This window comes from Cygnus olor, chromosome 3 (genome assembly GCF_009769625.2).
Source record: "Cygnus olor isolate bCygOlo1 chromosome 3, bCygOlo1.pri.v2, whole genome shotgun sequence".
NCBI lineage: Eukaryota > Metazoa > Chordata > Aves > Anseriformes > Anatidae > Cygnus > Cygnus olor.
Window position 1 is genome coordinate 60,793,728 of NC_049171.1, and position 12,268 is coordinate 60,805,995.

Genomic DNA, 12,268 nt, shown 5'->3' on the forward strand with positions numbered 1-12,268 from the left:
CACTCTGGAGTGAAACTTGAAAGAGGAGGCGAGACCCACTGCCACACTAAGACCTTCAGAACAGTCCCTGCCATGGCTTGCACAAAGACAGGGCAATGGCATGGCTGTTATGCCAGTGACTCTTCTCACCATCACGCACTTACAGAGAGCAAGAAGTAAGCGCATACCACAGAGGTAATTTAAAACACCTTATTGGCATTTTGGCTGTTACTAAGAAAAGTGCAAATCTTTGCTTTAGCTTGGCCAAACTCTTGGAAAGAAAAAATACATCCTCTCTGGAAAACATGCTTTTGAAAGGTACACTATAAAGAAAAAGTTCTATGAAGAAACATCAAAATAAAGGAATGGATTAGCATCAAAGGTCTAGATCGTACTCTAGACTGATCGAAACCACCTTTACAAGCCATTACTGCCCTGCATATCATAACTCCATAACTCTAAAAATATTATAGACAGTATAACTAAATTGCATGTCCTATGAACCCCAAATGTCTTCCTGTATTTTCTCTTTGAGGTGTAGATGAACAGCAGAGTAATTTGCTACTCCATTCTCCCATGTCTCATTACTAGTAATTTTCATCATTTCTTTTGTATTTTAGAGGAGCATTTCTTTCCCAACAGCTCTGGAAAAATATTGCAATGCATAGTTATCTCTTCTCAGAATACAGGAGTTTATGAAACTCCATGCAGTATTGTGTGCTGTAAAACTCAGCTCAAAACTTGGAAAACAAATCACAAAAGGCTGCTGTAGAAAATTCAATAGCAACACAGTCATCTCAGCAGGGAAAAACATACATTGTAATTTATTCTTTTTTTATGGAATGTGAACAAGTTTATGAGATACTTAATTTTAAAAAGCTCTGTAAATGAATGGGGAAATTTTCCAGTGGTTTTATGTATTTGTGACAAATATTTCCAACAGCTGGTTCACAGAAGTCACTTCCAGCCTCTACTAATGAAGAATTACGCTGTCCGTTCTAGACAAATCAGTGTTCAGGGATGTGAAAACATCACCACTGAGACCAAGAACTGACAAAAAGCTGTAATTTCAGAACAGTTAGAGAACAAGTATTAGGATGCTTCAACAATGTAATGTAAAACAGGTTATAATTAAAAAGTTTATTGCCTCTGTATATCATGAGAATATCATGACCGCATGATTTCATACCACTTAATAGGTTAAAGGTACTGCCTCAGGCATTCAGTGTGCTATAGCATTAATCCTTGTCTGACATCAGTGAAGTGTAAAATGGATTGGTACGTGGAATGTACTATTTATAGTGGAAATGGGCTCATTCTCATTACAATAGCAACCTCACAATGTACTTGTCTCTTTGTCCCTCAATGTAATTCACCAGACACAGGTACAGTTACAGATCATTTTTCTTCAGTCTGCCTTAGAGGGAAAGATTTCTGAGACATGGTTACTCTAAAAAAAAAATCTTACTTTAAGTTCAGTAAGATAACCAAGCAATCTGTTTTAGGATGGGTTGATTGTGGAGTCCACACCAATCATCTCACCTATCATGAAAGACCACATTCAACATTACCATTTGGGGTGGTTATTTTCAGCTGTCATTGATGTTTCTTGAACAAATTTCAAGAAAAAGATGGCCACAACAGCAGTCTGTATTCCAGAAAACCATGTAAGGTAACACTAATTACTGTCATGTATTTTACCTTAAAATTCTTCCATTGACATACATCAGTGCTTTATTGTGATGGTTTTGACCTCAGTGAAGAATTCATAGGAATCTTTTGCTCCCTCCCTTCCTATACCTGAAGCTTTCATCCCACCAAATGGCAAGTTCAGGTCTCTAACAAGCCAGCAGTTGGTCCACACCAATCCGGACTGTAGCCTTCGTGCCACCCGATGAACGCGTCCTACATTGCTGGACCACACAGTAGCTGCAAGGCCATATTTCACACCATTGGCTCTTTCAACCACTTCCTCTTCTGTATCAAATGCTACCACACATGTCACAGGACCAAAGATCTCTTCTTGCATGCAACAAGATTCATCCTTGACTTCTGTAATAATGGTGGGCAACATGAAATAGCCTTTCTGGTTGCCTGCTGGGAGATCCAAGGAATCCACTCCCTCTCCACAGAGGATTCTAGCCCCTTCGGCCTGAGCTTTCTTCACATAGCTCCTTACCTGAGGAAGCAGCAGGAAAACATCATTCCTAAAGAATACAACATTCTCAGAGTCCACCTCTCCAGTCTGGATGAATCAACAGGAGTCCAGGAATATATCCAATGGTATCACACTGCCATTACTTCCTTTCTAATAACAGAGGGTTATTCCCCAGTTTTTGTTGTTATGTTCCTATATAAACCTAGCAGGCATCACTGTCAGCCCTTCTCAGTAAGTATTCTCAAAAAGGTAGGACCCATGGTGAAAATACAAGTGGTCCCAGAACATCCCTTCCTTTTTCCAGGAGCTTGGGCAATTGTGCCGTGGTTCACTCATTTACTTTGAGTGATCTGTAATATTTTTTGACTTCACTGGCCAGCTTATTAAATGTTTACACGCCAATAGAATGGTGAAACCATGATGAAGTCTACAGAAAATCTCATCAATAAAGTTATTTCCATGACTGTTGTTATCATATGGTATACATTGGTCATGCTGTTGATCATCTTCTGGTCCAAAATCATTTTCTTATTTATCTCCCTATAGAAAACCACAGAGATACCGCTGCACTTCTTTCTCTTTTTCTTCTCTTAAGCACCTTTGTAGGTTAGACTCGGAAGTCCTCTGTGGTACCACAGACAGAGGATCTCAAGCAGTGGGCGTTCCTACCACTCTACTTCACAATAGGCTGGTGAACGTGCCGAGGCCTCAGGAAGAGGTTTGGCTTTCTCTCTCAGTCTGCGGTTTTCTGGAAGCTTCTTGTTTATACTGATCGTGTCAGATAGTTTGGGGACATGAGCATCTGCTGTCCTGAACTCTGTCTGAGACCACAAAAAGTCATCTTATGTAAGCCACTGAAGCAGACAACATTTAACTGTGCACTCTCAGCTCTCTACACCCATGCAATTCCAAATTCCTGCTGGCATTCCTAGGCACCTGCGCTTGTAGCCGCCAGAATGTGCAGAGTGATATAAAAATAAGACTTTTACCTCAGTCATTAACTGCTGAGGCAAATAAGTGATCTCAGCAAATGCACTATTAAAATACATGAAAATGTTGCTGAGCTGTAACATTGGTCAGTATAAATTCATGACTTAGACATACCCGTTTTGACTTATTTCACATCAAATGGGAAAATTTGTTATTTTATTTTCCCCATGCAGTTGATTTTTCCAGAGTAATCACGTTATCCCAGGCCACAGGCAACAGAAACTTTACCAAACAAATACCTTATATTGGCTTTGAATCCTAATCCCTTGCATCTAATCTTGGAGAGGACATGGCATACACCTCTAAAAGCACCTTCTGTAATCCACTAAAAAATGAAACAAGATCAGGTAAACTCCATGTAACATCACCTTTTCTAGATGCTCTTTACTTATTAGTGCTCCCATGTCGACTGTAGGATCTGAGGGGCTCCCAACCTTCCACTTCTTGGCCTCTGCTACAAACCTCTTCACAAACTCACTGTATATACCCCTCTGAACAAAGATCCTGGAGGTGCAGAGACAGATCTCACCCTATCAAAACAAGCAAACAAAATCAGTTCATATTACATTGTATAACTCACAGGTTTTAGAAGTTACTTCCCAGAATAAGACTTGGGTCCCTGCAGCCTCAGGAGTGCAAACTACAATCACCAACACTGCAAAGCAGGATTTTTCCCAGATCAAAAAGGAAGAGAAAAAAAAAAAAAAAAGACAGTACAGTAATAACAGGATTGTTCAGTCACTTACTAACCCAAGCAGATCTGATTTTTTCATTGATTACATGCCATCTTCCCCAACATTTTTCATAGAAAATGTGATTTCCATTTCTGAATGATCTTTCTCTTCCTTCCCTGAAAATGCCTTCCTGATGCCAGGCTATTTTTTTCTGAATGCTAGCCCTGATGTGATTTCATGGCTTTGGTGATCTCTCCTGAGGCTGGTGAAGAAGAAACGGGAACACTGGTAGAATCTGAGGGGAGTCTCCTAATTAAATTCCAACAAAAGTTTTCCACTTAACTTGCAGGAAGGAATTTAAAGCAACTGCTTCCTGGGAGGATAAACAATATATCTATTTTGAGAGGGGTAAGGCCACTTTGTTACCTCTTATGGAGAGCCCTAGGAAGAGCACCTTTTATTTTGTTTCCCTGTTTCTGGAATAATGAAAATATTTTCATATTTTTCCACTTGGGGTTTGCTCATAACACAGAATCCGGAAAAAGCCCTTGACAAATTAGGATTTGGATTCAAAGGTATGGACATATGTGCACACTCTCAGACACATGTAAACCTCCTGCTGCAAATGCAGAGTACAGAGGTGAGAGGCACCTGGTTGGCGAAGCTGGACCGCAGGGTTGTGGGGATGCATTGGCTCAAGTCGGCATCATCGAAGACAATTGCGGGGTTTTTGCCTCCCAGCTCCAGAGAAAGCTTTTTGCAGTGTGGGGCGCTCTTCTCCGTGATCCGCTGGGCTGTGAGTGTGCTTCCCGTGAAGGAGATGAGGGGGATGTCGGGATGGCAGACGAGGGCTTCTCCCGCCTTGGCGCCCGTTCCAAACACCACGTTCACTACCCCGTGGGGCATCCCTCGTGAGAAGAGAGGCACAAAGTGATCACACCCTTTCCCTTGCTCTGTAGGTTTCTGTTGTCTATGTTTTGTCCTTGGAGTTCAAAAATTACTAAAGACAAAGAATGACCCTCAACTTAGGCAGCAGCTGACATGCATGGTCATGGGTTAAACAATAAAAGCCATTCCACTCATCAGCTTGCCTGACATCCATCATCAGTGACCCAATTTTCAGTTATTCTGTAGTAGGGAAGAAGCAGTTTTCCTCCCAGTTTTTTTCTTAAAAGCACACCAAATGCAACCATGAGAATCACCAAGTGCTGATTCTCATTGTCTTCCGCTCTTGTGGTTCCTCTGCTGGCATCATGGACATAGGAAATTCTCAAGGGGAGAGCAGGAGTGGAGAGGGAGACATGGGAAGACTTCTTCATGAGAAGATAGTGGAAAAAAATAGGGAAATAGCTGGGGTGGAGAGATGGAGTAGTATGATCACAGGGAGAGCTTTTCACTCTCCAGTGCAATAACCAGTTGCAGTAAAACATCTTTCCCAAATTTTTTAAGCACTCTGATTTCTGCAACAGAAATGGTGCAGCAGGTCCACACAATTCATCCAGCCTAACACATTAAGGGATTTACCTGCTTTCTCCAAGAGTTTGCACATCATCCAAGCTGTAACAGATGTCATCTCGCTTGGTTTGGCAACTACAGTATTTCCACACGCAATGGCAGGAGCTATTTTCCAGGTCAACAAATACAGTGGCAAATTCCAAGGGCTGATTAAACCAGCTACAAGAAAAAAAAAAAAAAAAAAAAAAAAAAAAAGAAAAAGCAGGAGTTCAGTCTAATGGGATACAAAACTTGATCCTGTAACCTCAAGCAGTTATAAACCAGTTCAGATTTATGAAGGGAATTTAGCTATGGCTTGCATTTCCAGACAATTGCACAATAAAGCCTCACAGGCAGATAATTTTAAAAGATCTGTGCAAATGATCCTAAAGGTGATCAACCAGACTCTGAGTTTTGCTGCTTATTTGGGACAGAATCATATTCACAACTGCTTTTCAGGGTTTTCTAGGAACATTAAGGCAAAGCCATAAAAACTATTTACGTCAACTGGTCCGTAGTAACATTTTGTGTTAGCCTAGATCACTCTTGCTTTATGCTACTCTTTGGAGACTTTTTCTTTTTCTTTCTTTTTCTTTTCTTTCTTTTTTTTTTTTTTTTTTAAAACACAGCACATATTTTCCTGATAAATTTTGGCCTAGCTTATGAGTGCCAAAGTTTATCAATGTGCTAACTGCTGTTTCCACAAATTGCTGAATTACCAGATATTTTTTCCAGTAACTGCCTCTGGGAATACTTCTACTTTACATATTAATAGAAAATGGAAGGAAAAAAAAATCTGTAATTGTTAGGTGTGACTGCTCATAAAAGCCACAGGATTCCTCGCTGTTTGACTGAGTAGATGTAGGGCTTAAGAAGGAGTGAATTTTATGAGCAATTTCACCAGAAGTACTTTTGTTCTCCATTGCTCACGTAAATTTTATAAAGAGTCCCCTAGCTTAGCCGCTTTTTTTTTTTTTTTAAGCAATTTAAACGTGAATTTGGAACATTTATACCTATTTATATAAAATTAATAATGGAGTCCTCGCCACTCCATCGCTCGTAAAGTGGGCCCAGGCACTTTGTGAAGCAAGAGCATCATCTAGTGGCCCAGCAGAGCAGCTCCCCGGCTCGAAGCCCACCCGTGCCCCGACTGAGATGTGGCGTTGTGAGCTGCTGCTGCTTTATTTCAATGGCAAAGTATCATAACTGAATTTACATGGAGTGGCTCAGGATTTAGCAGCCTAGTCACGTTTAGCATGCAGCCAGGAAACAATAAATGCTATCTTTGGGAAAAAAGTCCCGGTTGTCTGAGGCAGGCACTGCCCAGTTTTGGGGGTTTCAGGAGCACCGCACCAACTCCCACTGGCTCCCGTGAGGTGTAATGCACACAGCCCAGGCTTGCCATCTCGGTGCACTCTGTGGTGTGATGGAGGATAGATGAGGCAAAGAACCGGAGGTTGTACACGGCCCGGGGGATGTCCACCGTTCTAGCAAACATAATAGTTTTTCCTGAAACAAAACCAAGAACATTGCTGTGTTATCACGAGCAGAAAATAGCTACTCTAAACACCATTGAGCTTTAAACTGTGCTCTGAAAACAGTGGTTTACATGTTCTGGGGGGAAATGCCTTTTGTCCTGCACCCAAGTAATCCCCGACACAGCATAATCATCATCAATAAGAGCTCCCCTGTAATATGTAACAGCTCAAGTCAACGCTTTGCAAGTCAAAGAAGCAAACCTTCAAATGCCACAGGAACCCAAAATCAGGAACTTCTACAAAATTCATGCGCATCTACACCAGTTTGCACCAACAGCTCACATATACTAAAAATCTGGACCATGTCCTCTATTTCAGTACTCATCAAGACACTGTATTTAAGATCAACAGATCACATTTTTACCCTGATCCTTTGACTCTGCTTGGGCAAATTCTTCCAGGTCATGTTCAATCAGGTCTGCCAATTTGTTCATGATCTGAGATCTTTCCAATGGACTTTTTGAGGACCAAACTGGGAAGGCATCTTTGGCAGCACTGACAGCAGCTTCCACCTAAAAAAAGCAAAAGAGCAGTGGTGAATATTAATGAAAGGCCTTAGAGAGAATATCAATCAATCAGACCTGCTCATATTTGAGAGGTTAATAATACAAATCACATTGCTGGGAACACTGCATCTCTTCAGAGTTGTGACAATTGATAGCTTCTCCACTTCCATTTTCTCAAGACACTATTCCATAACTCAAAAAATGCTATTGACAGTTTCTTTTCTTGATACAGCATTTCACTCTAACTCTGGCTTTTCTCTAAACTTGTGGGCAACCCTCCAGGACTGGAGGAAGTGTCAGGCCAGTCACCTGGCACCAGCAAGCGCCACTGGTCCAACGCATGCAGAATCTGGTTTCTCATGGAGGAAGGTACAAGAGTTTCCTGGAGCAAATGCAGCCTCAGTTTGAATATCCACAGTTTGGCCTTGCAACACAGGACATGAGCAATGAAAGCAAGGGGTTGTGGAAGGAAAAGACTGCATGCTCTGCTAACCTCTGATTTCCTCTCCCTTTTCCCCAGTTGGTTCAAGCATGGACTGAGAACATGCCTATGGAAGAGCCACTCAGAGAAAAAACTTATTCTTACCTGATCACAGCTGGAAACTCAATAGTGTCCCCACATTAGAAAGGAGCATTATTTATTATTATTTTTTTAAACACTTGTGTTTTAGTTATTTCTCTCATTAAATACCTAGTGAAGGCTACAGATGTGAAAAAAAAAAATCATTATATGCATTTATATTGATGTTAGACATAAGCTAGCTAAGACTACCAAAAAGGACCAGTGACTTACTGTGTGAGGTCAAAACTGTGGTTTGCAGTACTGGAAATGTGAAATGTCTTCTTCCTTTCTCTCTTCCATTTACCCATTCTAAATTTGCTCCCCCAACTAGCTTAATACATTTATAACTGACACGTATTTCTGTCTGCTGATCCTGTGAAATTTGGGAAGAGTCCAGAAGGTTCACTGACTCAGCCTTAGGCACAGGGAGCAAGAGCTTTGTGCACAAAGTTAGTTTGCTATTGCCTAGGAGCAGTTCCCTGCTGCTGAGGTGTTTTGGCTGGCAGCAGGCCTGAGCTTCACGTCCCACTGCCCTTCTGTGACACTGCTCTGCAGCACGGCTGGAGGAGGCACAGCACAAACACATTCACAATAGGTCTCCCTCCAACCCTGATGGAGTAGCAATACTAAACACCAGCCAGCCAGGCTGGCAGCAAAGCCCTGTGGCTTTTTTGTTGTTGTTTAAATCAGTTGAAAGCAGAAATGCTGAGGCACTAACGAGCCTACTCCTGTTCTTACCCCTGCAATCAGAGTGGTTCCAAACAGCGTACATCAATATGGTGATAGGCACTTTATAAATATAAATATATTATTTTATTATAAACACATAATATTTTACAATTATAATGAAACAAAAGTTACATATATTATCGTTTTTATTATATAAACACTATATTTATATTTAAATATAAAACAATAGCGGCTGTTTTGCTGGTGTTTTCCCCGAGATGTACATAGTTTCTGCATGGTCCTTCAGCCTGACTTTGCTGAATACTGGCAGGATACCAGCACTTTTCTAAAGTAGAACAGGCTTCAAACAATTAAAATTCAACAGAAAGCTCTCTCCCCCATCAATCTTTTTCTCTGGGCACTTAAAGTAGTTACCTGGGTCTATTGATTTATAAATGGGTCCATCCGGATGCTGTTTACCAGTCTCCCAGACTGCTAAAATGGCTACCAACACCCTTCCATATTTTAATTAAATGCACTATTTCATAATTTTTGATTATATATCACTTAATTGCTTCTACTGCCTAGCATATGCATCAAGGTGGGCTTTTAGCTAAAGCTTAGTTGATTTCCCGTAATTTTTGCTCAAAAATTTCTTCAGCTTTGTGTAACCTAACCAAGTAATTAACCAGGAGGATGTCGATGTAATATAAATTAGATGATTCTGGCCTCTGCTAATGTTGTCACAGCATTGGACATGAACAGGAGAAATTACAGTCTTCCTCGAAATAAGAGACAGAGTTTGAGGGACAGGATGTTAGTGGTCTGGAGGCCAGACTGGGAGATAAACCAGCTCAGACAAGGTCATACAGATCATTGGCCAAGCCCACAAACCCAGACTCTACCCTTTCGATTGTAGGTCAACCACCAAGCTTCTGGAGTACGGCCAAAGCAGGCCTGGGAAAGGGGAACTGCAGCTTCTGGAGTGAGTCAGGTGTGGAAGGCAGGCTACCCTGAAAAGGTTCATCCTCTGTGAAACGATACCACCTTCACTAATTAACTTGTTCTTCCACCCTTCTGTCATTAGGTGCCATTGTGGTGCTGCTTCTCATCTGTCCTCTCCTCTGCTGTCTTTTCCACCTGGTGCTGCAATGCTCCAAGAGAGGGCTGATGTGAGGGGAAGACTATCTGCATTTTTTAACCCTCCAGCAAGTTTAAAAGGAAGAAGTCACATTTTCACGGACAGCAGAAGATAAAATTAGCTAAGGAAAGAATGAAGTGACAATAGACTAGTCTAAAAAAGCAACAGAGAAAAAAAATAAGGCTCATACAGAAGTAGTAAGAGGGAGCACAGGTTAAACAGTTAACTAGTTTGACTAGCAAAAAGTGAAGAAAGTCAAGCCATAAAGAAGACACGCATAAGAATTCAGCTATGAACTCGTGTCTGAAACACTTCCTTCTGCTTTCCTCTCCCACACAAGAAAGGGGCAGAAAGAACACACTTTAAAGCTATCATAAAAGGTTCACATCAAAATACCCAAAACTGCCCTGGGGAAGACATTATGCGTGCTTTCCCTGTGGGAAGATGCATAGGAGCAAGATTCTTTAAAGAGATTTTTTTTTTTTTAAGAGATTTTTGCCAGGCCTAATTAGCAATCATCACCCTGTCTTTTGGAGATGAAGGGCATCTGTTCAGCCTGCATCATGGTTTTGGCAGAAACCAGCTAACCTGACCCCTGCAGCTGACCTGGTGTTGAATACCATGGCCAGCAATGGGTTTCCCCTCTGTCTCCATTCTCTGTCCTAACTTTCCACTAAAACCAACCAGAAAATCTCCAACAAGATGTTGAGCCTTGCGAGAGAAACACAAATTCTTCATTGAACCTGGACTTAGATGCTTATTTTGAAATCTCTAGATATCCTCTAAGCAGTCTGTGATTGCACTTTCTCCTCCAGCACATTCCACTAGTCACCAGTGGATGCCAGCTCTGCAAAGCCCAATCTTTTTATATAGCTGTCTAACAGCAGGAGTAAAGCGCTTGCTGACTTCACAGGACCCAAACACTATGCACGATCCCCAAGCTGAAAGAGAAACACCATTGTTCTTCACATATATTTGAACTACAGCTCCAGCATGGCCAGTAGCCTAGTTTTGTTAAGTTGCTCTGGCATTCTCACATCTCTCTTGTTTTTATGATTCTGCAAACAGGAAGATTTGCACCTGCACATCAAAGAGAAGTCTTTTCAGGCATAGTTAAAGGTTAGAGTGAACTTACACAGATGTATTCTAGCAAACCCAGCCTGTTACACTTTAACCCTTGGTCATCAGCATCTAGCAAATATTTACTCAATTGAAATTACAGTGCAAAGGTTTCTGCTGAAAGAAGCAAGATGTCAACAGGGCTGAAATGCAAGTGGAAGGAACAGTACACACAGTAGCAGTTTGTTTTTTTTAAAAATAACTGTTTTGAAAATGAAAATGCAGTACACTACTAGTGACTGTTTTCCAAGCCTTCGAGCCTTTTGCATTATGTTACCTTTTCCAGTTGTTTCTCTCCATGCCAAACCTGAAGCAATATGGTAGACACTTCTAGGTCCCAAATAAAGCAGCAGCAATAACACTGCAGCTCGCCCGATGAACGTTATGTTACCCTTCTACACTAGAATACATTCAAGGTACCCAGAGACATTCATCCCACCAGAGAGCACAGGTCTAGGAAGCATTATGTTGATGCAGAGGACAGATTGCTTCATAAGGAAATGTACACTCGCTGCAGCTTTTTTTTTTTTTTTTATGACACCTCAGGGGAAGAGCCAGAATGCCAAAATCCTTTTAAATGACAACTGCAAATGATCAAGGCACAAATGTAGAACACTGTATACAGTGCCTCTAAGTTTGTTTACATTGGCTTAGGTTCTAGCCTGTAACTTTTTAATAGCAAAATGAAAAAAAAAAAAAAGTATTTGCTGCCACAGCAATAAATTACAGTGTTACAACACAATCAAGAACTTACTCATTTAAACCTTAAAGTCTTCAGTATTTATTTTTTTGATCTCTCACCTTCCAACTTCTCCCACTCACGATACGCATTTAACATCTCTACTTCTCTGTGCCCTTGGATAGTACTCACCTCTTCCTTGCCACTGTCTGGCACCCTGCAATAGACATCTCCCGTGGATGGATTATAGGAGTCTATGTAGGAGGAACAAGGAACAAATTTGCCAGCTATAAAGTTTTCCAGCACTAAGAGAGCCTTTGAGTGAGCCATTGTTAGCTGCTTGCTTCATCAGCGATTTTTTCCTAAGAGGTGTCAATTTAGATTTGTAGTTCTGTAAGTATTTGCACAGCAAGTTTGAACTCCTCCCCTCTCTCTCCGTCTTCCCTGCATTGCTCGTTCATAAGTCAGATGAAACTCCGGCAACAACAGAAACAAAGAGTGAAGGGGGGAAATTACTATTTCTGTGACTTCCCCCACCCTGGGAGCTGAAGCAGGGAGGCAGGATCAGATTAAGATCTATGAAGAGAGTTCCTTTCTCTTTACGAGAAAAAAGCACTGAAGAAGGGGAGAAAAAAAATTGCTCACAGGAAAATTTCTCCCTGTTTTTCAAGCTACAGTCTGCAGAAAGTCCTTCTGCAACAGCTATACAAAATAATTCAAGATTCAAATACTTAGCCAGGGACCTACTCCTTCCCATCA

General features: G+C 41.2%; 1 protein-coding gene across 1 annotated transcript; it reads right to left on the minus strand.

The window, feature by feature from the left end:
- Positions 1–781: 781 nt before the first annotated feature.
- ALDH8A1 (aldehyde dehydrogenase 8 family member A1) lies at positions 782–11,982 on the minus strand. The gene is made up of 7 exons (XM_040550972.1): positions 11,702–11,982; positions 7,198–7,345; positions 6,649–6,804; positions 5,326–5,475; positions 4,453–4,709; positions 3,496–3,657; positions 782–2,158 (listed from the first exon to the last, which is right to left on the minus strand). The coding sequence occupies exons 1-7, from the start codon at positions 11,837–11,839 to the stop codon at positions 1,706–1,708; spliced, it is 1,464 nt and encodes a 487-aa protein (XP_040406906.1). The 5' UTR covers positions 11,840–11,982; the 3' UTR covers positions 782–1,705.
- Positions 11,983–12,268: the final 286 nt, after the last annotated feature.